This window comes from Cebus imitator, unplaced genomic scaffold (genome assembly GCF_001604975.1).
Source record: "Cebus imitator isolate Cc_AM_T3 unplaced genomic scaffold, Cebus_imitator-1.0 Scaffold258, whole genome shotgun sequence".
Taxonomy (NCBI): Eukaryota; Metazoa; Chordata; class Mammalia; order Primates; family Cebidae; genus Cebus; species Cebus imitator.
The window spans coordinates 200,195-226,272 of NW_016107573.1; the positions used below are offsets into that span (position 1 = coordinate 200,195).

General features: G+C 44.6%; 1 protein-coding gene across 2 annotated transcripts in view; it reads left to right on the plus strand.

Annotated features, from left to right (window-relative positions):
- ZNRF3 (zinc and ring finger 3) overlaps nt 1–26,078 on the plus strand; it is a 168,517-nt gene that overhangs the window by 99,864 nt on the left and 42,575 nt on the right. For both annotated transcript variants that reach the window (XM_037728177.1, XM_017499465.2), the window contains exon 2: nt 2,564–2,689. In XM_037728177.1, coding sequence (XP_037584105.1) covers nt 2,564–2,689 — 126 coding nt within the window. The remainder of the gene's footprint in view (nt 1–2,563; nt 2,690–26,078) is intronic.

A 26,078-nucleotide genomic window follows, 5' to 3' on the forward strand; every position in this document is an offset into this window, starting at 1 on the left:
TATAAGTAACCCAAAGCAGCCATTCATCTGGCATCCTCCAAGTTGTGTGGCCAGGTTAAAAATAACCTGGAATACTAGTTGCCATTACCATGATTTGACCTGGGACTTCAGGAAGCTGGCTTGAACTATGTTGGAGTGAGCGGGGTCTAGAGCCCTTTCCTGGAGGACAGAGGTGCCTGAGCTGTTGACATAGTTGGCTCATCTGTCTTGCTCATCCTTTTTCTAGTCAGAGGTCTCAGCATTTCAGACTACTCATTGTTGAATAACTGTAGAACATTCTAGAGTGGGCTGAGTTCTGCAGGGGCATCCTGGGAAAAGGTTGCACCACCCACGGCACCGCAGAACCTCCATTGGCCCTTCAGGCAAACTCTGTGAGCCTGAAGGCTCGTGCAAAATTGGACAAGGCAGTGTCTCATCCCAGGGCCCTCTCACATCTTGGAATTCCCAAGGGGTGGGATATCTCTCACCCACTATAAAGACAGCTGCTGGCTGCCCCTTGTAACACCTTGTGCTCAGCAGTGATGACCTCTCACCTGACTTATGAGCTTGTGCAACCCCTTTCCTGTTGTTTCATTGAATTGTCAAGGATCTCTCATCTTTGGCCTGCACCCTTTGCCCTCCACTCATTGCTATCTCTGGAGTCCAAAAATACTACTACTGAAGAGAGTTACCTGCCTGCCTAAAATAACGTCTTTCAGTGCACCATCTTCTGCCTAAGAACCTGTAATACTGTCTTGGCGTCCAGACTCTCTCCTGGTTTTTGAGCCCTTCTCTTTCCTTCTCAGTGTAGACAGTGACCTTTCCTACTCATCAAACTGGATACATTGTTCTCTCCGTTCTACATCATCTCTTAGCAACTCCTCGCCAAGCTTGGAACTGACCTCCCTCTCTCATTTTGCCTTGATAAGTCTAACTCTGCCTTCGAAGCTCACTTGAGACTCAGCAGCTGCACAAAGCTTCCCCAACATTCTAGCAACTCTTGCTGCCTGCACTAAACTCATGTTGCACTTGAATACCACAGCGTTTAGAGCTGGAAACTTTTTTTCCTGAGGATTTTATCTCTTAGTCCTCCCTCTTCGGATAGTCAGCTCTCAGAGGAAGGAAGGGTAAAGTAAACAAGTGGCACGGGAAGGATTGTGAATCCAAGGGCCTGGTCACCTCTAGGTATTCCACTTGCTGCCTGTACTTATCTGAATTTTTTGTTCTCATCTGTAAAACAAGTAGGGAATAAGGTGGACATATTAGTTTCCTATTTGCTGCTATAACAAGTTTCTACAAACTTAGTGGCTTAAAGCAACACAATTTATTCTCTTACAGTTCTGGAGGTCAAAAGTCCCAAACGGGTCTTCAGGGCTACATTCTTTCTGGAAGCTTGAGGGGAGAATCCATTTTCTCATCTTTGTCAGCTTCTGGGGGTCATCCTCAGTTCTTGATTAATGGCCCCCTCCTCCATCTTCAAAGCACATCAGCTTCTGCTTCTGTCATCACATCTCTTCTCCGACTTTCTCATGCTTCCCTGTTTCCCTTATAAGGATCTTTGTGATGATCGTGTTGGGCCAACCTGGATAATTCAGGGAGCCTCTCTATCTCAAACTCAATCACATCAGCAAGTCTCTTGCTGTGTAAGGTGATTTATGCACAGGTTCTGGAGATTAGGACATAGACATCTTGGGGGCCATACTCTGCCCACAGTGGATTCTTAGGTCTCTTGTGTTTCTAACTTGCCGTGAATCTAAAGATGTATTTCTTCCACTTATTTAAGAGCTTAGCACACACAGTGCTAGGCTTATCAACTTCTTGATAAGTTATGTTTATCCCTGAGGATTTCCTCTTCTCAGACTGTCATTAGGGATTCTAGGGCCTGGTACCATTCAATAATAGAACTGTCAGCACAAACCTTAGGGTTGTTCTGGTTTGACTGCACTTTTACACACAGCAGTTTGACACTGCCTATCTACCCATCTTTGATTTTGTGCTTTGCAAATTTTGAAAAGACCTCAAAGAATTTTATCTGTTTCCCAGTAACCAGGAGTAGCCTTTAAACAGCCTGTTAATTACACCGGTGATTTCTGTTGTATTTCTAGTGGTCTCTGCATAAAGTCGGAGATGTATTTCCAGATCCTCTTGCATAAGTTGATGTAGACATGTTGTTGAGGTCTAGAAGCCAAACAATCTTGGATACTAACCTAGCTAGTCTCATCTGTAATTGCTACTTAGTGTTAAATTTATGGTATTTCACAGCAATTTAGTTTGGCATTTATATGGGAATTGTGCTGTTTTCTTTCCCTCCATCCTATTGGGCAGTTTCCACCTTGGATCACCATCACTTAAAAGGTAGTAAAAAAGCATGCATAACATACATTTATAATGGCTCTACTGTGTTCTCCCCAGTGCTCAGCTCATTGTGCTGAAATAGGATTCCCCTTGGGTTGAAAAACTGTCCTGCTCTTAAAATTTTAAGTTTTGAGGTTACTTTTGGCTGTAGTAGCTGAGAGATACACAGTGTGAGTCAAGCAAAAGTGTAGCTTGCCTGCTGAAGTTTTCTTTCCATTTTATCTCCTAGATGCACCCACTGGGCCTGTGTAATAACAATGACGAAGAGGACTTGTATGAATACGGCTGGGTAGGAGTGGTGAAGCTGGAACAGCCAGAATTGGACCCGAAACCATGCCTGACTGTCCTAGGCAAGGTAAGCACCAGGTCCTTGGATTCACCGCATTTCTGGTTGGTGTCTTCCACTCTTCCATTTCAGCATTCCTAAATAGCTGATTATGGAGAAAAGCCATGCTGGCACTGTGCTCCTTCCCAGCTGAAGTTGTGTGAGGTGGGGACTGAGACATACCTTGTAGTGGCCCACCAGTGTTTATAAGCCCAGACTCTGAGAGAGACTGCCAGTCTCAGAGTGGGCTCTACCTCTTGTCCACTGTGTGGCCTTGGGCAAGTTGCTTTCCCTCAAGAAGTCTCAGTCTCTTGTCTGTGAAATGGGTTAATAATAGAGATACTTTATCTTATACCCTGGGCCAGATGTTTCAGAATTCTGAGATTTGGGGGGTTTAGAAAGGCATTAAGGGGTATAGATTTTGTATTAAGTAACCTTCAAGGGACCTGGGGAAGCACTTAGTAACCAAACACATTCTTATTTGTATAGCAAACCATAGGGATCTTCACATTAAATGGGATAACTACAATCTAAATAGCCTCGTGTTAGTTCACGGCCGCTTTGCCTCCAGATGAGTTCAGGTCCTTTAAGTTTTGCTGCCAAATAAGTTATGGAAAAATGTTTGGGTTTTAGAGCTGTTTTTGGTTTCAGAATGGCAGACAGCAATTATGGTCCTGTATTAGAACTTACCTCATAGGTGGTTAGGAGGTGAGAAGAGATGCAAACGCCTCATACAAGAGTAAGTCCTCAGTAAACGTTTGCTGCCATTGGCTCCCATCACTCCATTTAGAAGGACTGAAAAAGACTTTTTAGCCAAAAGGGTCACATTACTTGACTGCAGTATAAGATAGAAATAAATTTCCTTTAGAAAGCCACTCATCAACAGTCTTAAAATATGACAGGTAACAGCCTGTTTTAAATGGGATGATTTTGTTTAAACTGCATCATTTTGTAAAAAGGAAAGGTTCAGAGAAGGCGATTTGAATTTTGATTTTGTTGGGAGAAAGGTGGTCTCTCCTAAGGATAGTGGTATTTGTTGGATATCTTTTGTATTCTCAAAAGCTACCATTCTAGGTACCGTGGGGAGAGAGCTGGGGCAAAAAACTGTCCTGTTTCCTGACCTCTTGAGGTTCTCTTGGGAAATCCAGGAGAAAGAAGGGGTGGTTGTGAAGCAGGGTGCTAGAGAGGGAGCCTTTCCCAGACTTGAAGTAGCCCCTGCCAGTGTCTCCTGAAAGACCTTTGACCTCAGGTACCCTTACAGGTCTAATCTATTTGTGGTTTTTGCATCCCTCTTGTCTTCTGAATAACTTCTAATCACTTGTCAAGTTCTCCTGCCCTTCGTTGGAAAAAATAACCCCACAGGAATTATTAGCTGTTTGGTTTACAGTTCACAAAGTTGAATTGAGGTGTTTTAGGTGGCTCAGGCCCTGATACTTCATCGTTTAAATAATTGGCCAGAGTTGCTTAATGGTAGTAGGAGAGCAATGACCCCCTTGAGAATATTTTAGTGTTTTCCTAGGAGAAATGCCAGCTACATCTACAGGGTAGGAACAGTGCTTTCCTTGTAGGTATTATACTCCTAATATAACATTTTCTCCTGTACCTTTAAGTGCTGCTATGCAGGAATCGGTTCCTTAGTTTCATTTGCTTTGCCCCAGTCTGATGGGGCTCCATCTTTGTGTCTCTTGCATCTATAATTGGGTTGGAACAGGGATCACAGGGTCACCCTATAGTTCTCCCATGGTTTAGCAGCGGAGGAACTCGTTGAAGTCACTCAGAGAACCCAGCTATTTCCTCCTCCGCCTGGAACAACCATGGAGTGGTTTTACTTGGAGAGTTTTGTATGATTTGGCCTGCTGGCCCGTGAAGCCGGGGGAATAAAAAACCCTAGGCATATATTGAATCATTAAGTGCTTCTCGAGTTTATTCATTCACCAAATATTTATTGAATGCAGAAGCCCAGAAACTGAGCGTGTGGTTCTACCTGCTTGCAAGCAGCAACCCCCACTGTTTCTCTGGGAAAGGCTGGTGGCAGGTAGCATTTACACATGGTTAGTCACTGCAATTTGGCTTCGAGTTTACACCTGAATAAAATCATTAGTACAAAAGCTTGGGCCAAAGAAAGGCGGTTTCACATTTGTTTAAAGCCTGGTCCAGTGTGGGAGGTACAATGAATCAAGATCTCTCTGTCTCTCTCTTCCTCCCTCTCTTGCTCTCCTGCTGCCTTGCTCTCCTGCTGCCCCGCTCTCTTTCTCTCATCATCTTCTTAAAGTGTGGTTCTCAATCTCAATTTCATTAACTACAACAACTGTGTTTTCTTGTTTTCTGAGCTCCCAAGGGCTGGTAGCAAAAAACTAGGGTAAAGGAAGGCGAAGTGATCCCCGTGGGCAGCTTAGTCCCTGCAGACTTCATGATTTTCCATCCATGTCTTGGCTCTTGGCTATGGCAAGAAGCGGGCAGTAGAGAGAGGCAGAAAAGGCATAGGTGGAAAGTTCAGCCAAGATAGGTTGAGGGTGGGGGCTCCTTCCTGTGGATGTTGAAACTTGATGAAAACCCACGAAGGGAGGACTCTGTCCACTGCAGGTGGGCCAGGCATTTGGAAAAGCCTGTGGGAGAATAGGGGTGGCCTAGACGCAAGCTAACCCCTCCCCAGCACCCACCCACCCACTCACAGACAATGCCACGGGGCAAACCTTGAAATAAGAAAGGAATGTCCTAAATTAAAACACGTAAATGCCTCTCCAGGAGTTCAAATAAAGTTTCATTTTAAAAGCAAAAGACATAAACTTGTCACCTCAGTTTATTACTGAGTGCTTTTGAACTTCTCAGAAAAGAACGCTATAAACTCATGAGAGAAAAATGATTTATGATCCCCTCCTTCTCATCTTTTCAGTTCTGTGGGAGGAGGTACTGACAGGATCAGCTAGGGAGGCAGAGTTGGGATGAGGGCAAGCCCCCAACGGGGGGAGCAGTAGGCCAGGGCTCCAGGCCAGGCCCTGCCTCAGACCAGGCATGGGCATATCTCTCCAGCTTTCTGGGCCTCTCTCTTGCACTTAATGTGAAGAGGCTATTCTGGGTTCCTTGTACTTCTAATATTTTGAGCTCCTAAATCATCTTTAAAATCTTTCCTTGATATTCTGATTTGGAGAGTCCTAGGTACAGCATTGAAAGACAAACTCTGTTACCTGTGACAGTTTAAGTCCTAAGAAGTTAAAATATAGTAAAATTGACATTTCTTAGAGTTTGCTATTAAGTAAAGGTCTTGGCCAGGCACAGTGGCTCACACTTGTAATCCTAGCACTTTGGGAGGCTGTGGCAGGCAGATCACTTGAGGCCAGGAGTTTGAGACCAGCGTGGCTAATATGGCAAAACCCTGTCTCTACTAAACATACAAAATTAGCTGGGAGTGGTGGTATGCTCCTGTAGTTCCAGCCACTTGGAGGGCTGAGGCAGGAGGATCATTTGAACTTGGGAGGCAGAGGTTGCAGTGTGCTGTGATTGTGCCATTGTACTCTAGGCTGGGTGACAGAGAAAGACCCTGTCTCAAATAAATACATAAATACATACATACATAAATGAAAGTAAGGGTCTTAAATCATCCCCAAAGCACAGGAGTCTACGTTTATGCCCAGGCATTTTAGCCCTTTAATTCAATCAGGGTTTATTAAGCATCTTATGGAGCTCCTAAGAATTTTGAAGGTTAGCTTCACTGGTGGAGAGTCTCATGGTAGGGAACACAAGAGGTGCTGGTGTTTCTAGAAAAGCCTGGTTGGCCCTGATTCTGTAACTTGAGGCAGAATAAATGCCTCACAACCACCAATCCATGTTAGAGAAGATTCTTAGGGAGAGTTTTGGAAAACAGCATGGGCTGGACATGGTGGCTCACGCCTCTAATCCTAGCACTGTGGGAGGCTGAGGTGTGTGGATTGAATGAATTCAGGAGTTCGAGACCAACCTGGGCAACATGGCGAAACACCATCTCTACAAAAAACACAAAAATTAGCCAGTCATGGTGGCACATGCTTGTGGTTTCAGCTACTTGGGAGGCTGAGGTGGGAGGATTGCCTGAGCCCAGGAGGTCAAGGCTGCAGTGAACTGAGAGTGTGCCACTGTGTTCCATCCAGCCTGGGCAACAGAGAGACCCTCTCTCTCAAAAACAAAAAAGAAGAGCATGGCCAACAGGCATGGCCTAGCTCTCAAGGCTTAAGAGTACAATGTGGGGAAGTTTCTTAATTTTTCCTAAATGACGAGAAAGGGAATTTCATGTCACAGAGACCCAACCTTGGCTGACTGACCTTGGAAAGGATACTTCCATTCTCTGTGATTTCTTCTCTGTCAGTGTAGTTAGGGGGGGTCTGTGAGATATTTGTGGAGCACTTATCAGAGCCTGGCTTATGGGAAATGCTGGATGACCATACAGAAGTCAGCCATCACGTGTTGAGTGTTTGCCAAGTGCTGAGAGCTTTACCTGTGGCGTCTCCTTTAATTATTAAGGCTAATTTGAGATCCTATCCAGATTTCCATTTTACCATGAGCAAATTGAGTCCTAGAGAGTTCTCTGCATCACCTGAGATTGAACAGCTCACACACACACACCCAAGAGCCAAGATCTGAAATAAGACCCTTCTGCTGCATCAATGTTGGTTTCTTCTCTTTGCCTCCTTTTATCTTCACCAGTTTTTCTAGATAAAAATCGGGTGCTCAGCTGGTCACGGTGGCTTACACCTGTAATCTCAACACTTTGAGAAGCTGAGGCAGGAGAATTGCTTGAGGCCAGAAGTTCAGCGAGACCTCTTCTCCACAAAAAAATAAATAAATAAAAGCAAAAAAAACAAAAAAAAACTGGGCATGGTGACATGCGCCTGTAGTACTATCTACTTGGGAGGCCGAGACAGGAGGATCATTTGAGCTGAGGAGTTTGAGGCTGCAGTGAGCAGTGATTTTGCCATAGGATTCCAGCCTGGGTTGTAGAGTGAGACCCTGTCTTCCCACCCACTGCCCAGCCTCTTGTAAAACAAAACAAAACAAAACAAAACAAAACAAAACAAAAAAAACAAATGCCTTTCAGTAGTCACAGGCTTGGTTAAAACTGTTAGTTCCTGGCCGGGTGCCCCCAGCACTTTGAGAGGCCAAGGTGGGTGGATCACGAGGTTAGGAGTTCAAGATCAGCCTGGCCAACGTAGTAAAATCCCGTCTCTACTAAAAATACAAAAATTAGCCAGCCATGGTGGTACGTGCCTGTAGTCCCAGTTATGCAGCAGGCTGAGGCAGGAGAATCACTTGAACCCAGGAGGCGGAGGTTGTGGTGAGCTGATATTGCATGACTGCAGTCCAGCCTGGGCAACAGAGCGAGACTCCATCTCCCAAAAAAAACAAAAAAACAAAAAACTGTTAAGTTTCACATAATAGAAACCCACCCTGAGCTCTGTTGAGCAGAAAGATGAATTTGCTCTGAGGATTCTGGGCTATGTCACAGAACCCATGACTGGGGTACTGATGTCCTTTCACAGCAGCTGACTTTAGGGCTTAGATGCTAGTAGTCTCTTCAAGTCTCCTCTCCACCCATTCATCTGCTTTATTCTCTCACTGCCCATTTGGCAGGAGACACAGCCCCCGAGTATCCCTGGGCCTGAACTCTCTGGGTTTTAAGTCTGAAAGATTCCAGAAAAGGGATTCATTAGCCCATCTTGGATCAGGGGCTCATCCTTAGGCTAGTCAACTGTGCCCCGGGGGCTGCCCTGCCATAGGTGGGGAGCAGGAGGAAGATGTGTTCTCCAGAAGAGACCTGGTGGGGGGCAGTGCTGGGCTGCCATCCTCATAGCAGGCCCCTGAAGTCACTAAGTCATGTATGTGATCCTGAGCTCGTGGGTGCCGTCCTCAGTCTATCCTGAGTCATTCAGAGAGGGTTCAGTTGGAAGGAACTCATGATCTATGTGTAATACATGGAGTCAAATTCTCTTCTTCCCCTGAACACAGAGAGTAACTGTGGTGAGTGAAAAGTGAGTCCACGTGGACCAGAGGAGTTGGGCAGCTTTTACAGAGCAGGGGCTGTGTGAGACAGAGGTAGGAGGAGAAAGGATGAGGTAGGAAAAGAATCTCCCGAAAAGGGCAGATGAAAAGGGAGCAAGGCATTTTTCAAGGGGCATTGAAAGCTGCTGGGGAAGGAAGGGGCTCTCAAGTTAGAGTTTGGTCTTCATTCTCTAAATAGTTGGGAGCCACTGAAGGCTTCTGACAGAAGGGAGGTGTCATAGGATCTGTGTTCTGGGAATGTTTGCTTGGCAGTGGTATCTAGCCTGGTTGGAGAAAGATCAAGTTACCCTTTGCCACTGGATGTTTTGAGGAACCCAGTAGACCCAGATACCAATCCTTTTAAATGCTTTGGTGGAGCTCAAGCCAGTGAAATTGCTGAGGGCTCCTCATGTTTGCTGTCTCTCCTTTCTCTGTTTGTACATTTAGGCAAATGTGAAATGTAGAAGCAACATGTCCAGCAGCATGGGAAGGTGGGAAACTGCTATGTTGAGAGGGAGGAGAGCTGGTTTTCACTCCTGGCTCTTCTGATAAGCAGCGCGAAAACCAAGGTACGAGGAGTGGAAGGAAAACGGAACCATATGGTCAGCCCAGTAACCCACATCCAGCTCTCAGTGTCTTGGTAACTTCTATGCAAAGAACAAATACAGACTCTGGTAACCAAAATGACTGGAAGACAGAGAACAGAGTCAAAGGAAGGTTGACTTTTCAAGGTGGCTGGGGAGGGGGAGCATGTAAGGGTTAAGACTTGGTTTATTCATCATACTAACCCCGGTTTCAACCCCAGTTCTAACCTTTTTTTGAGACAGGGTCTTGCTCTGTTGCCATGGCTGGAGTGCAGTGGCACGATCATGGCTCACTTCAGCCTCAAACTCCCTGGCTCAAGTAATCCTCCCACTTCAGCCTCCCAAGTAGCTGGGACTACAGGTGTGTACCACTACTCCTAGCTAGTTTTAAAAATTTCTTGTAGAGACAGGGTCTCAATATATTACCCAGGCAATAGGCTCCTAGGCTCAAGTGATCCTCCCGCCTCCCAAAATGCTGGGATTACAGGCGTGAGCCACCACACTCAGCCCCAACATTTCTAAGCTTCGTGAGCTCCTGCAGTCACTTAACCCATCTGCATGTTTAGATGGGAACAGTCCCTAAAGGAGATAATGTATATCAAATGTCCATCACATTTCTAGCACAACCAAAAGCACTAAACAAAGGTGGTGACTCTTACTGTCTATCTTCTCTTCCTTTTGCTCTCCCTCCTCTATTATCCTTCAGTTGTTTTATCAGTCAAAGTGGTATTACTTAAGGAGTCAAATCCATAGAGACAGAAAGTAGAATGGTGGTTTCTGGGGTGAGGTAATGGGCATGGGGAGTTGTTTAATGGGCATGAAGCTTCTGTTTGAGAAGATGAAAAAGGCTTGGAGATGAGTGGTGGTCATGGTTGGATGACAGCGTGACTATGCTTAATGCCACTGAACTGTGCACTTAAAATGATTACAGTGGCAAATTTCATGTTATGTATATTTTATCACAGTTCAAAAAACAATGGTATTACTTATAATATATGGAAGTTCGTGGCAGTGGGTATTTAAAAAATAAGCAATTTTTTCCTGAAGCGATGGAGCATAGTTGCTCCAGGAAAAAAGTAGATGACATTACCGAATCCTGGGGGAAAGCAAACCCTGCATCCCACAGAATATTATTCCCAAGGAATGTTATGGGTAATCTAGGTACAATGAGGACAGAGGCCAAACCCTTCCTTGTGCATCAGGCTACCCTGGGGAAATTTTCTACATGTCTTTCAAAGAACAACTCCCAAAATAGAGAATTTTGGGGAAGGGAAGACAAACTTTTATTTGTATCCTCTCTTCATGGCAAAGTGGATGGAGGACAGGAAAATGAAACTAACTGAAATCCAAAGATGTTTGAATTTCTTCACTAAGTAGTAGCCAGAACCCGATATGTACCACAGTAATGGAGTGTAGTTGGTGCTTAAAGGAAAAAGGACTCAGGAAGAATCCAGGAAGGGGGTAGTCACCGCATGGTGATAATAGGTTTTGCCAGATCTCTCAGAATTGGGCTTTTGTTTTCTGGCCATTGTCTCACTGGGTTCTCTGATGAAAGTCAAAGCTCATAAAATTACAGTGTAGGTGTTAATCTAGCATAGCAGTTCTCAAAGTGTGACTAGGAGATGGTAGGGATTCTCAAGGTCCTTTCCAGGGGGACCCACAAGATCAAAACTACCTCTTTTTTTTTTTTTTTTTTTTTTTTTTTTGAGAAAGCATCTTACTCTGTCGCCCAGGCTGGAGTGCAGCAACACTGTCTGGGCTCACTGCAACCTCTGTGTCCCAGGCTCAGGTGATCCTCCCACCTCAGCCTCCCGAATAGCTGTGACTACAGACACATGCCACAATGCCCAGCTAATTTTTCTACTTTTAGTAGAGATGGGGTTTTGCCATGTTGCCCAGGCTGGTCTTAAACTCCTGGGCTCAAGCAATCTACCTACCTTGGCCTCCCAAAGTACTGGGATTGCAGGCATGAGCCACTGTGCCTGGCCAAAACTGTTTTCATGTAATATTTAATGTATTTTTATTTATTTATTTATTTATTTTTTTGAGACGGAGTTTCGCTCTTGTTACCCAGGCTGGAGTGCAATGGCGCGATCCTGGCTCACCGCAACCTCCGCCTCCTGGGTTCAGGCAATTCTCCTGCCTCAGCCTCCTGAGTAGCTGGAATTACAGGCACACGCCACCATGCCCAGCTAATTTTTTGTAGTTTTAGTAGAGACGGGGTTTCACCATGTTGACCAGGATGGTCTCGATCTCTTGACCTCGTGATCCACCCGCCTCAGCCTCCCAAAGTGCTGGGATTACATGCTTGAGCCACCGCGCCCGGCATGTATTTTTATTTTTTCGAGGCAGGGTCTTAATATGTTGCCCAGGCTAGTCTCCAACTCCTGGCTTCAAGCCATCTTTCTTGGCCTCCCAAAGTGCTGGGATTATAGGCATCAGGTACTGTTCCCAGCCTGTTTTCAAGGTAATGTTGAAGTGGCATTTGCCCTTTTCACTCTTATTCTCTCACAAATGTATGGTGAGGTTTTCCAGGGGCATCATTGTGTGTGGTGACTTCATCACTCTGACAACTAATGGAATGTATGCTTGCATATTCTGTGTTTTAAAGATTTCTCAGATTATAATTCCTAATTTGGTAAATATCAATAGATATAACCAAATCCGAAGTTCTTGGGGTTCTTGATCATTTTTGAGAAGTGTAAGGAGACCTGTAATCTGAGTTCATTGAGCTGTCATTATGGTCTCACTCTAGAGATCATCTCAGAGAGCTTGGTTGAGGTAGAGAAACTTATAAAATTAGTGGAAATGAGCAGAAACTAGAGGACAATACGGGGAGTAAAGGTGATCTATTCTGTTCTGCAGTACGGGAGCCAAAAGAATGTTGGTTCTGAAGTGTTAGTAATTTGAGTAAAACCAGTGGGTTGCAGTTTTTCACATTTAATAGCAAACAACCAGACAATGAATTTGAAGAACTTCAGTGAAGAAGATGTCAATATCTTTGCTGCTTGCATTGGGATATTAACCTTCAGCCTTGACCTAGAACAGGGCTTACCCTGGATAGGTCTTTACTTCAGACAGGAACTTGGATAAAGCTACAGAGTTGTTTACAAGCCATATAGATATTGGGGGGCTAAGGGGCCATTTCCTTCTGCATGCCATTCTCATTTGAGGTTTTGGTCACAGATATGTATTTCCTGGGTTACCTGAGTGCCCTGGGCTTTAACCCAAGTCCAGCTTAGCACTCCTGTGTGGTGAGACTCTCAACTCAAGGGGGACAGCTGGGTTGGAATCCTTGGGTCTGATTTGCTATGAGAAGGGGGAAAAGAGGCTAATCCCATGGACCCAGAGGCAGCTTTTCCACATCATAGGCATTGGCCTTCTTTGGTCAGTGAAACAAGTAGGTATTTGTCACGTACCTGAGCACAGGGTACCGTGACTATTGCTTATTGCCATGGCATCCCTGGAAGCACTCTGCAGCTATTTGGGACTGACCTGTATCATACTTCCCTGGTCCTCTTATCACATTGTTTCCAAATGCGGGCAGTTTTCACCCCAGGGGACATTTGGCAATATCTGGAAACATTTTTGGTCTTCAAAAATGTTAGAGATGGGGGTGGGAGTGGGGGTGCATACTGGTATCTAGTGGAATTCCCCTTCTTCCTTCATTCTTTTCTCTGCCCCATTGCCTGCCATGAACAACACGTTCCTGGTAGCCATTGTGCTGTGGTTCCGTTGGGAATTGGTGCTCTGGCACATTCGTCTTTCCATCTGAGGAGTGAGAAGAGCCTAGATGTTAAAGCCCAACAGCCGTGGTGCAAGTGATAGTTCTTTTCAGTAGGAGCTGGGTTATTTTGGGCCAGTTATCCTCTCTCTGTCTTTGTTTCTCCATACCCACCTCTGTAAAGAGAATTCTGATAATTAAAAGAAGAATCATGTGGCTTAGTGCAGTGGCTCACGCGTATAATCCCAGCACTTTGGAAGGCAAGAGGATTGCTTGAAGCCAGGAGTTCCAGATCAGCCTGGGCAACAAGTGAGACCTCATTTCTACAAAAAACAAAAAAAATTACCCGGATATGGTGGCACATACCTGTAGTCTCAGCTACTCAGAAGGTTGAGATGAGGGGATCATTTGAGCCCAGGAGTTTAAGGCTGTAGTAAGCTACAATCGCATGACTGAGAGTGAGACCCTGGATCTTAAAAAAAAAAAGTATGTGAAGTTCTTGGAATATGTGAATATTCAACAAACATCACTATCAATTTCTAAACAGACTCCTACGAAGCAGACGGAAGTCCCCTTTTCTAAGGTGAGCAAGGTGGGTTTCTTGTTGAGGAGCAAGTTTGGAAAGCTCTTCATATTTATTTTAAGGAGCACTTGGGTATCTGTCACCTACATTTGATTAAAAACAGATACAAGCAAGAAACTTAGTAAAGGAAATCAGATCAGAAAGAAAAGATTGGCGTGATATAAATGGAAAAACTCAGGGAATACCAGTTTTCTTCTAAGGTCATGTGTATGATTTGAAAGTCACAAAATTTTAATTTGATGCTTTTCATTTACACCTAAATCTTCCATGAACTCCTTGGTTAAAAGGCTATATTAAGTACAATACTTTTTTAAAAAATTAGATCAGAGACATTTTTAGCTATAAAAGGCTAACTGAAACCATTATTTCAGATCCTTTGGGAGGCTTAGGAGAGTTTTGAAGATAGAATGAGTAAACAGAACAAATAACGTGTCTGCCAAGCTAAGGAGCACAGGCGGCTGGCCACTTCCCAGGACTGGGGAAAGCCTAGCTCTAAACACTCCTCCCTCCCTGCCACTGTCCCCATCCATTGAACCAGGCTTTTGATACAACAAGGGTCACAAATGAGGCTAAACCAGAAAACTAGAGATGGTATGACTGGTCAGCTGAAAAGCCCATCAAAAATAGCATTGATGCTCGGTGTGGTGGCTCATGCCTGTAATCCCAGCACTTTGGGAGGCCAAGGCGGGCTGATCACTTGAGGTCAGGAGTTTGAGACCACCCTGGCCAACATGGTGAAACCTCATCTCTAATAAAAATACAAAGAAAAATTAGCCAGGCGTGATGCTGGGTACCTGTAATCCCAGCTACTCGGAAGGCTGAGGCAGGAGAATTGCTTGAACCCAGGAGGCAGAGGTTGCAGTGAGCCAAGATCGTGCCACTGCACTGCAGCAAGAACAAGACTCTGTCTCAAAAGAAAGCTACTGAAAACAAATTAGCCAGGCATGGTGGCACATGCCACTAGCTACTTGGGAGGCTGAGGTGAGAGGATCGCTTGAGGCCGGGAGTTCGAGGCTGCAGTGAGCTATGATTGTACCACTGTACTCTAGCCTGGGTGATAGAGCAAGACTCCTGACTCTCAAAAAAAGCTAGAGAACTTGTCTACTTTTGAGATGCCATTTTGAAGGATAGAGGAAGTGTCAGTACCAGGTCGGTTGGCCAGAATCTCTCATTCCTGGAGACAAGCCCAAAAGTCCCATCTGCTTTCGTTCTCCAATAGAGGGGCCTCGTATACACCTGGCCATGCATATACGTTATGCCAACCACAACAGTGGGCAGTCACTCAAGTGCATTTGAGGCTGCTGGAGCTACTGTGACAGTGACTGCACATGATTGGTTTTCTGTCTACCAAGCTCCTGGAAAACCTAGACATTTCTGGAGCTCCCCCTCCCTCTCAGTGTACTTGTATAGCACCTGTGCAGGAGAGTACCACACCCCTAGCCTCAGTGACATAAATTCTCACTGAGTGCAGAGACAGAAGGAATGGGGACAGCAGAGAGAGCTTGTCTATGATTCTTGGTCACAAGATCTTCTCAGACTGCAGAGAAGTGTAATTGCTTTTCTTCTGTCCTTTGTGCTTCCAAAAGCACCATATTTTATTTGATAAAAGGTACAGGGGACCATGCTGCTTTTGTAACATTTTTTCCAAATCAAACATCAGGCTCTGGGGTCTGACTAATGCTTTTATGTACTGAGTATTAACTTTGAGACAGTCTAAACAATTCCTTTGGGGATACTGAAATACTTTAAATTTTGCATCATTTTTGCTAGTTGTAAAAATAATAAAAGCGTTTCAGCACATTCCGGTTGTTCTGCGCACTGTTGGATTAAATAAAATTCTGGTCAGCCTGAAGAACGTGGGCTGTTTCTTATGGTATATATAAAGGTATGTGGCCTTTACTATTTCACATTAACGTGTTGCTGTAGGTTTTCACAAATACATCAATTCATAAAAGAACCTCAGAGAAAAGAATGTGAAATATGCAAGGTATTTTTGTTACTTTGGCTTGACTTAGAAGTTGAATTTTTAAATGTTTTAGCTTTAAAAACTTCCTTTTTCATCTATTTGTAAACATAATTGTTATTTTCTTGATTTCTGATTTTTTGAGTTTTGATTGATAAAATATTAACATTTTTATAATCTAATTGTAAAGTTATAGTTAAAATTTATAATTTATAGCATTAACTTAATTTTACTATTTCAGTTACTGTGTTAGTCCATTTGCTTTAAGGAATAGCTGATACTAGGAAGTTTATAAAGAAAAGAGATTGAATTGGCTTATGGTTCTGCATGGTATACAGGAAGTGTGTTGCCAGCATCTGCTTCTGGTGAGGGCCTCAGGAAGCTTACACTTACCACAGAAGGCAAACAGGGAGCTGGTGTATCACATGGCAAGAGCAGGAGCAAGGTGGGAGTGGGATGCTACCAGGCTGGAGTGCAGTGATGCAACCACAGCTCACTGCAGCCTGGACCTCCTAGGATCAGCCTCCCATCTAGGATCAGATTCTCCCATCTCAGCCTCCTGAGTTGTGGGACTTTAGGCACATGCCACCGCACCTGGCTTATTTTTAGATTATTTTTTGTTGAGACAGGGTCTTGCTATGTTGCCCAGGTTGGTCACGAACTCCTGGTCTCATGATCCTCCCGCCTTGGCCTCTCAAAGCTTTGCCCATTTTTTAAATGGCAAATTTTTTTCCTTTCATCATCGAGTTTATTGAGTTTTAATAAGAGTTCTTTATATACTCTAGACATAAGTCCATTATTAGATACATTATCTACTGTATTTTCTCCCATTCTGTGGGCTTTTTCACTTTCTTGATGATATCCTTTACAGCACTATTTTTTTTTTAATCTTTTTTTTTTTTGAGACAAGAGTCTCACTCTGTCGCCCAGGTTGGAGTGCAATGACACGATCTTGGCTCACTGCAACCTCTGCCTCCTGGATTCAGGCGATTCTCCTGCCTCAGTCTTCCAAGTAGCTGGGATTACAGACACGTGCCACCATGCCTGGTTAATTTTTGTACTTTTTAGTAGAGGTGGGGTTTCACCATGTTGGCCAGGCTCTTCTCGAACCCCTGACCTCAAGTTATCTGTCAGCCTTGGCCCCCCAAAATGCTGGGATTATAGGCGTGAGCCACTGCACCTGACCAAAAGTCTTTAATCTTGATGACGTCTGGTTTATCTATTTTTTCTTTGGTTGCTTTTGCTTTTTGTGTCATATATAAGAAACTATTGGAAGTCACATTCTGTCACTGAGATTTGCCAGTTGTCCTTACTGTAGTATTTTACATGGTCATATATTTAAGGTCCATCTGAGATTCCTAAAAAGATTTAATTCCCTTTTTCCCTTCAGAAACTTTTAAGTTGTTAGAGGGTCTAGAAGTGTTGGTCTCTCTTCATCACTTGTCCTTATCCTTACCTGCCTTAAAGCAAGATCCCTTGATTTCACCTGGGATGTCTGAGCCACAAAAGTCTCTATATATCCATTGGCAAGAAGATGGTAGATCCTTATGTATGCCAATGATCAGGATTCTTTCAGTTCTAGGTCAATAGCAGAGTGGCTGGTTAAAAGTGTGGAAAGATGGGAGAGCCACTGTTTAACCTCCTCCCATTTTTAGCTAATGATGGTTCTGGAAGAGACTGGCCCGCTGTTTCCTACAATCCCAGAAAGTATTTATGAATGTAAATGCTGCTGCTGACCAGCCTCATGGAGGACCCAATTTTTTATGGGGTTAAAGTTATCTTCCATCAAGTCTAAGTAAGAGAAGGTAAAAGACAGCCTATCAAAATAAAGGTGGTAGAGGTGCCATTTTGAAACCTAATGCTAGAAAGGATATAGGCAAGTGACAGCTGTCAGTAAGCTTCCTACCCCTGCTGTGCTTTCAGTGCATTTGAAAAGAGAACACTTCCAACGTTCCATTTTAGAATGTTAAAGATCTAAAAAATGTTTCCAAATTAGTTTTTCTCTCAAAGGTTTGCTGATGTGCACCAGACTGAAAATAATTGCCCTAACTGATGGCTAGGCCCTCGTTTTCAGAAGAGGGTGTAGGTGTCTTTGTGAGGTGGGCACCCTTAACCAGGATCTGTGTTCCTAAGAACAGCAGCAGGCAGTGCAAGGACCTTCTGTTGAATTCTACCCATAAACCACGGCCTGTCTGGAAGGTCTGACTCCAGGCCACTCAGCCTTGGCAAGCATGTGCTTCCGAAGCGCCTGGAAGAAATGGGAGCTGATAGACAGGCGCACGTGGCGGGGGAGATGGTTGTGCAGTGGCTTCACAATAACTAGACCAGAGACTGTTTCCCACGTTCTTTTCCATAATGCCAGAAGCACCAAGGAAAGGAAAGAAAAAAATTGCATTTATTTTTGGGTCTCTTCTATCACATGAAATTCATCTGAAACAGTTCAAATTTTGTTTGATGTTTTAGCACACCATTTTTTTCTCATATTCCGTTTCTCTGCAGATACTCTAATGCAATTGGCTTTTATATCATGATTATGTTTTTAAAAAAATAAATGGAGTTGACTACCACACAGAAATTTTACTTGGTATGGAAATTGACCTCCCTAAAGGTCAAAATAGAATCCATTTGTTTGACAAAAGGATTGCCTGTAAAATTGCTTTCACCCATCCACACTACCCCCCTCCCCGACAAACACACACAAAAGACAAGTTGGTGTACACCCATATCTTAAGAAGTGACTGAAGGCTCATCCCTGTAATCCCAGCACTTTGAGAGGCCGAGGCAGGAGGATTGCTTGAGCCTAAGAGTTGGAGACCAGCCTGGCCAACAGAGTGAGACACTGTCTCTACAAAATTCTAAAAACTTAGCCAGGTGTGGTGGTACACGCCTGTGGTCCCGGCTACTTGAGGCTGAAGTGGAAGACTTGTGCCCAGGAGGTGGAGGCAGCAGTGGGTGGTGATCATACTACTACAACCTGGGTGACAGAGCAAGACCCTGTCTCGAAAAAAAGAAGGGACCGAATTAGATAAAGCTGGATCTCTTATCAGCCCCCTGCACACCCCAATCCCTCTGTCTTTGCTTAGGTTGGGCTCTCTTTTATGAATAGAAAATAAGAAAATTGCCTGTTTTGGGCAATCCAGGTGTGTTTCAGAGATTTGGAGCTAAAAAGTCAAGTAAATATTTTGGCAACCCAACAAAGGCAAGAAAAGAATCATGTACCTAACGGGCTTCTCGAATTACAGGCTTGTCCAAACACTGCCTTCCTCAAGAGATGCTGGTCAGGGACGAAGCCTGCCCTGCTGTCAGCAGCAAGGCCCGACTGAGAAGTGGGCTCACTACTCTGCTGCTCCTGGCCCTGAGCCAGATAGGACACTGTTTGACTTTGATTCAGTCTGACCCAAGAGAAAATAACACTCTTCAGCAAGTGGAGGTTCTTTCCTCCTTAACAGACTTTAGTCATATTGCTTCCTCTTCCTTGCTGAAAAAAAACCCAGATAGCTTTTTCTCCCCTGTTAGATTGGAATCCTCAGATAACAAGAGACCCTTTTTCAGTCAAAAGACACTTTTATCATCTATCTTGAGGGCTGGGAGGCAGACAACTATGAAAGAAGACCCAAAAGCAGCCGGCCACTATTTTTTTTAGGCTCTGAATCTGGGCATCACAAGTGTACCCCAAGCACGCCAATCTAGGTGGCCCCTCTGTCAGCTGGTTTAAGAACAGACATCTCAGAAGGAAGGAGCTCTGACCAGCTAGTGGCATGTCTCCTTTCAAGCTGTGCTTTGTGTCTCTTCAACAGAAAGGCAGACATCAGAGAACTGCCTCTCTTCCTCGCCCTCCCCCAGTGGCTTCCCCTGGATCACCTTGGCAGGGCCTCATCCTGCGGAGGGCGGGCGGAGGAGGGAGGAGGGCGGGTGGCGGCTGCAGTGGCGGCTCCTTTGATCACCTCCCGCCCGGTTATAGTCCCCGCTGCCAGCAGGCCAGCCAAAGGCCCGACTCTACTGATCTGATGAGGTGCTGAATAGGACCCGAGGGGCAGGGACAGAGCAAGAAGAAAGCTTCGGGAATGAAAAGGAAACCCCGTGAACCTGCTCGGCTTCATTGGCCGGATTTTCCTACCAGGGAGCCGCTCAGTTCCTGCCAGCCAGGGACTGCCTGCCCCTCACTCTGGCCCCTCTTGTCTCCGCTTTTCAGACCTCGTGTGTGTTTTGTGTTTGAATCACGGCTGCTCTCCCTGGTTCTCAGGCTGGGAACCCACTGCGCCTGTTTCCATGGTCACTGGGAAGCTCTTAGCGCCATGTGCTTCAAAGGGAACCTTTCCCCTCCCAGCACTCGCTGCTGCCTGCCCCAGGCGGGCTCACAATAAGCGGCTCCTCCAAGCCAGGCCTCTGACCCTCGCTTGCCAGGAGGAAAACCTTGCCTTTGCCAAGCGAGGCTGTGCAGCCTCACAGAAATATTCCTCAGCAGAGCATGCGGATGCACACATACTAGTGGCGCGTCAGTCCTCACGTGCCCACTTGTAGATTTTTATGAGATGTAGAGATTATAGATTGGTGAGAGAGTGTTAACTTTCCTTACATCCCTCTGTTTAGGAACCTTTCTGAAACTGAAGAAAAGAGGAAAGCCTAAGCCCCCTGTAGGAAAAGAGATAGGCTTGTTTTAGGTAGGAGGAGAGGAGGAAGAAGGCCCGTGTCTTTTGGGTTAGCAGAGAACCGAATTGAAGCAGGTGGCTCTGGGTTTCCTGTCCCTGCAGCTGGAGTGGTGAGGGTGGTACCTGTTCACTCTTCCAGCGCTAAGGATGCCCGAGCAGTTGCCCACCAGGCTTGACATTTGGCTTCGCTTATTTGTTGAATAATGCAGGGGAATGAAGCCTCTCACATCTGACTGGAGAGTCAGTGGTCTAGCGATCTTAGGGGGCTGCTACATGATGACACTGGAATTAAAAGGTGACTGTCCTCTGAAGAGCTTACATTTTAGATGCAAAGCCTGCTCCCCTAGGTTGGAGCTCACAGTATTAATAATCTGCCTTGGGCTTATTGCACTACATAGAGCATGTATGGGAAATTGGACACTTCTCCAGTGTTATCAGTGATCGAGGTTCTTATACCTTCAGTTGGGCTCTTTTAACCCCTAATATTCCCTTTCCTTATCATTCCTGATTCCTTGTCAGTCTCCAGGCTGGCTGTTGCTTTCCTGCTGTTGGAGTGTGGGTGGCTGCCTGCATAAGACACTCGAGTAGTTCTGCTACATGGCTTTCTGTGTAGTGATGGGAATTCCAGGGCCATTTCAGATATGTCCTTTATATTACTAGAACAAAATGGACCTATGTGGTATTAACTCTAATTCTTACTTGTAACTCATCCTTCTAGAAAAGATTTGTAAACCTTGCAGACTTGAAGCTTCCATAGGTATACTAAAATCTGTCTTCACTGGCCATGTGTAGCATTTTAAGGGGAGATTTTGAAAAAGTCTTAGCCCAGGAGCTGCAGCATTCCAGGATGCTTTCCTGTTAGCACATGCATACACAGACCTAAAAGTTAGTACATTTGGCATGCCTGTGAAAAGCAAACTGAAGGAGAATGCTGGCTACCATAAAACAGGTGTCATGATTGCATTCCTACTGTGTACCAGGTGTTTTGACACTTTGTCCCAAATCCTAACAGTATCCCAGGAGAGAATTGTTATTAGATGATCATTTTGCTGCCAATGCAGAGATGAGGGCACAGAGTGACTTGAGTAACCTGTATGGTCGTGCAGCTGGTCTGGGCAAAAGTGGGTGGGACTAAAGGCCCCTGGCTCCAATGGATGGTCTTCACAGGCGTACTTACCAGTGGTTGTGGGATTACTTTAAATAGATTAGAGGGGGGAAAGTTTGGTTAAATTTAGGTACCTGGTTTCTCATCATTTGGGTACTTGGGAACCTAATAAGTGGACAAAGTGTCTCACTGAAATTATCTTGTTCAGGCCATACACGGTGGCTCACATCTGTAATCCCAGCACTTTTGCAAGCCAAGGCAGGGGAATTGCTTGAGGCCAGGAGTTCAAGACCAGCCTGGGAAATGTGTCAAGACTCCCGTCTCTACAAATTTTTCTTTTTAACTAGCTGGACCTGGTGGCACCCACCTATAATGTAGCTACTCAGGAGGCTGAGGCAGGAGGATCGCTTGAGCCCAGGAGTTTGAGGTTGGAATGAGCTGTGATTGCACCACTGCACTCCAGCCTGGGCAACAAAGCAAATCCTCATCTCCAAAAATCAGATCTCACCTATAGCTTTTAATTTGCTACCAATCTTTCCCTTTTGTAATATTTTTATCGTAGCTCCCCTTTTTCTTTTGTTCATTTGCCCCCTTCATAGAAATTTTGTTTCTTTCCTTTTTGCAAAATTACCTGAAATTGTACTTTTCTCATTTGTATGCTCAAACAATGAGGTAGGAAATAAAAGGGTGGCACAGTTAATCTGTGTTCAAAAATGTCATCATCACTGTGTCTCATTTGATAAGAGATTGTATTCTCACTAGTGAGAGTCAAAGATTCTGAATAGTTCAGAGTCTGGCCAGGGCACCACAGCCACACATTTCAGAGCACTGGGCCATGGCTGTGAAGTCCCCAGGGAACGAGTTTGCTGATGACTGTGTTTGCGCTCTCCCTGACAGTGATGGCTTTGCTTATTCCATGTTCTGAGCCAACTCTCCCAAGATTCTTTTATCTAAGATGACCTGCAGAAGTCAATGGTGGCATGATTTACTTTGACTATTTTAGATGCCAGATGCATGTCTTGAAGAGACTAGGAAAGAGACTTAAGGCTAAATGAATTAGTTCTGTTTTCCTTAATAGGGAAAGGGAGGAGATGGCCTAGGACTCATTCACACCTGTGCATGTGGAGAGCACATTGGTGATTGATCTTGACTTAATTAGTGGTTTTTCAGAAGATTATTGGTTTTTCATTGGTAACACAAACAACTATACTTGTTGGCAGCTTTAACCAGAAGGACTAGGGAAAGTTGGACATCCCGTACCATTCACAATTGATTCTCTAATGCACTTCTGTTGTTTAAATTCTGTAGCTGTGGCTGCACGCAGTGGTTCATGCCTGTAATCCCAGCACTTTGGGAGGCGGAGGCAGGCAGATCACAAGGTCAGGAGATCGAGACCATCCTGGCTGACGTGGTGAAACCCCATCTCTACTAAAAATACAAAAAATTAGCCAGGCATGGTGGCACGTGCCTGTAGTCCCAGCTACTCAGGAGGCTGAGGCAGGAGAATCACTTGAACCCGGGAGGCAGAGGTTGCAGTGAGCTGAGTTCGCATCACTGCACTCCAGACTGGGCGACAGAGTGAGATTCTGTCTCAAAAAAAAAAAAAAAAAAAATCTGTAGCTGTGATAATCTAGGTAGTCAGTTATTCTTTTTTGTTGACTAAGAAGATTTATACTGCTGTTGGGCTAGGGTCTATAATTTAAGGTGTGGACATGTCCAGGATGTTAAATTCAGCTTGTGTCTCAGAACTAGAGCTAGCCAAACATTTTTTTTGCTCTGGTTGCCCTAATCCCTTGATGTTCAGCAACCAGCTTTGCAATGCCAGCAGCACTCCAGCCTCCTTCCTTGGTACCGCAGGGCCACTGTGAAGAAGGAATCGGGACAGGACCCTTCAGATCTTGGTTTACACATCCCTTTTTCCTAAAGGTCTTTCTGGACCAATAGTGTGTCAGCAAGGATGGCTTCACAGAAGAGATGAAACTCAACTTTTAAGACTGGCTGGGTTTGGAGTAGGGAAGAGATGAAGGAAATTCCAGGAGTAGGGCTGGCAGGAGCAGAAGTATCATGTGGCATATCCCAGAGCCAGTCAAGAAGAGCAACTTGACTGGGCCTGGTGGTTTAGTGGGCAGGAGAAGGTCCCCTTGATAAGGAAGGCATTTCCAGGGAATGTCTCAAGAGCCATGCAGAATAATCTGTCATAAGAGTAGAGTTTAAAAAAATAAATTCAAAAAAAAGAGGCATGCAGAAGAGTAGTGTGCAATGGAGGGAGGAAACAGGATGTGCTTAGGCCTAGAAATAGATTGCCAGTCTGGTCATTTCCATGATATTGCTGTGTATTACTGTTTTGTAGAAATTTAAGCAAAAGAGAGGAATAAAGCTTTGTAATGTCTTAGAGACATTAAAACTTAAAATCCAAGAGGATTTTAATATACATGAATTAACTTGGGACTTGGTAAAAGTTGCCCAGTCAACATAAAAAACAAACAGGCCTCTAATTCCTGCCCCCACCCCCCCCCACCTGTGGTCCTCGTTCTTTCACCTTGAATCTTCTCTTTCTCTCTTTAAAACTGTGGTTAAATATACATCATATAAGCTTTACCGTTTTAAGGACCTTTAAGTTCAGTGGCATTAAGCACATTCACTCTGCTATGCACCCATCATCACTGACCATCTCCAGAACTTTTTCCTTTTCCTAAACTTAAACTGCTTATCTGTTAAACACATACTCCTCATTTCTGCCTCCCCGCAGCCCCTGGCAACCACCATTCTACTTTCCATCTCTAGGAATTTGATTACTACAGGTATCTCATGTGAGTGGAGTCCTTTTTTTTGTCCGTTTGTGACTGGCTTCTTTCACATGGCATGATTCCTTCAGGGTTCACTCTTTTGTAGTATGTATCAGAAATTTATTCCTTTTAATGGTGGAATTATATACATCTCATTGTATCTATATACCACATTTTGGTTATTCATTCATCTGTCTATGAACACTTAGGTTGTTTCCACCTTTTGGTTACTGTAAATAATGCTACCATTTTTTTCTGTGTATTGATCCCTTATCTGATATATATGAAATGTTTTTTCTCATCCTGTGGCTTGCCTTTTTATTCTGTTGACAGTATCCTTTGATACACAAAAGTTTTTTCTCTTTTTTTGTTTGTTGAGACAGAGTCTCACTCTGCACCCAGGCTGGAGTGCAATGATGTCAGCTCAGCTCACTGAAACCTCTGCCTTCCAGGTTCAAGCAATTCTCGTGCCTCTTAGCCTCCCAAGTAGCAGGGATTTCAGGTGCCTACCACCATGCCCAGCTAATTCTATTTTTAGTAGAGATGGGGTATCACTATGTTGGCCAGGCTGGTCTCCAACCCCTGACTTCAAGTGAGTCACCTTGCCTGGTCAAAAGTTTTTACTATTACTGGAGCCCACTTTATCCATTTTTTCTTTTGTTGCCTGTGCCTTTGGTATATCTTCTCTCATTTATTTGCTTGCTCCTTAATTCAACTTCATCTACCTTTTTTTGTTTTAAACACATAGAAGGTTACACAAACATATCTTCCTACTCAGCCTTGGTTTATAATTTACTATTGTCCTGAGAATTTCAGAAAGGAAAAGAATTCTTGCTTCCCTGGCTAGCCTCTTGGAGTTTTGATGTTCAAGAAATGCTGTTGTAAATACAAAGAATGATGAGGAAGTGTACAAAAGGTGCCCTAGGCTGGCTGCAGGGGTCCAGCAGGCTGGCTACACTATTCTGTGGTCAACCTCTTACAAATGGGGTGCTCCTGTCCATCTCCATGGCCAGCTGCCACCAGCCCCATGGTGTGAATGGCAAGGAAGTGGGGACTGGCGGCTGGCCGAACTCCAGGATGCAGCCTTGGCTGGCAGAGAACCAAAGGCAGAGGGGGAAAAACACTCTTGTGTATGAGAGAAATAATGCTAGCCCAAAACCTATAATTCACAAGTTTAAAAAAATTTTTTTAAATATAAAAGATTTTTCAACCAAACTATGCTTTTATCTTTAGGTTCTGAATGGGAGATTGTTCACACAGCTAAGCTGGCTGCAGAAGCCAGGCCAGTTAAAACAATATGCAGGCAGCTCTCCTCCAAGTAACCAGAAACTGTTGGCTCAAAGGAGCCTGAACCGAGGAACCAACCTGCTGGGAGACGTTTTCCAAGCAACAGCCTGAATGTAAATCCTCCCGCTGGGGAATGGCACTTTGGCAAATGAAGACCCTAATTAGAGATGGAAGGGTTTCTATTTTGTTTTTCTTTAATCCTTACCCTGGGGCCTTTGCAGGGCCACCATGTCTCTGCTTGTGTGCAAAGAAATTTCCAGCTTCTCTTTGTAACAAGATCCTCTTTTGGGAAAGAAGCAACAAGCCGACAATGTGGGCCCACCACAGCCAGGGGACCCCGCAACCAGCCTAATCCAAAACAAAAGGCTTGGTCTGGGCTGGAGCAGCTAGGTCACCTGGATTGGCCACGTCGTTTGAAGTTGCTGGCCAAGTTGGGTCTTATGTTGCCCCTGCCCCATGAGACACTCAAATCCGTGCTTAGAGTGCAAGTGAAGTTTCCTAACTTCCAAAGGAGAACAGCAGTGTGAACAAAATGCAAAACAGCAAGGGAGAACTGTAGCTCTGAGACACTAGGGCCAAGGTCCAATTGAAATGGGTGCAGAGCCCTCTTCTCAGCCTTCCACTTGGGTCTTCACTATTGGATCTAAACAGTGAGGCAGAGGGACTATACTCTGTTTCAAATTGATCACCTTAGTTCTCAGAACATCCAGAAGTATTGCATGTGTGGAG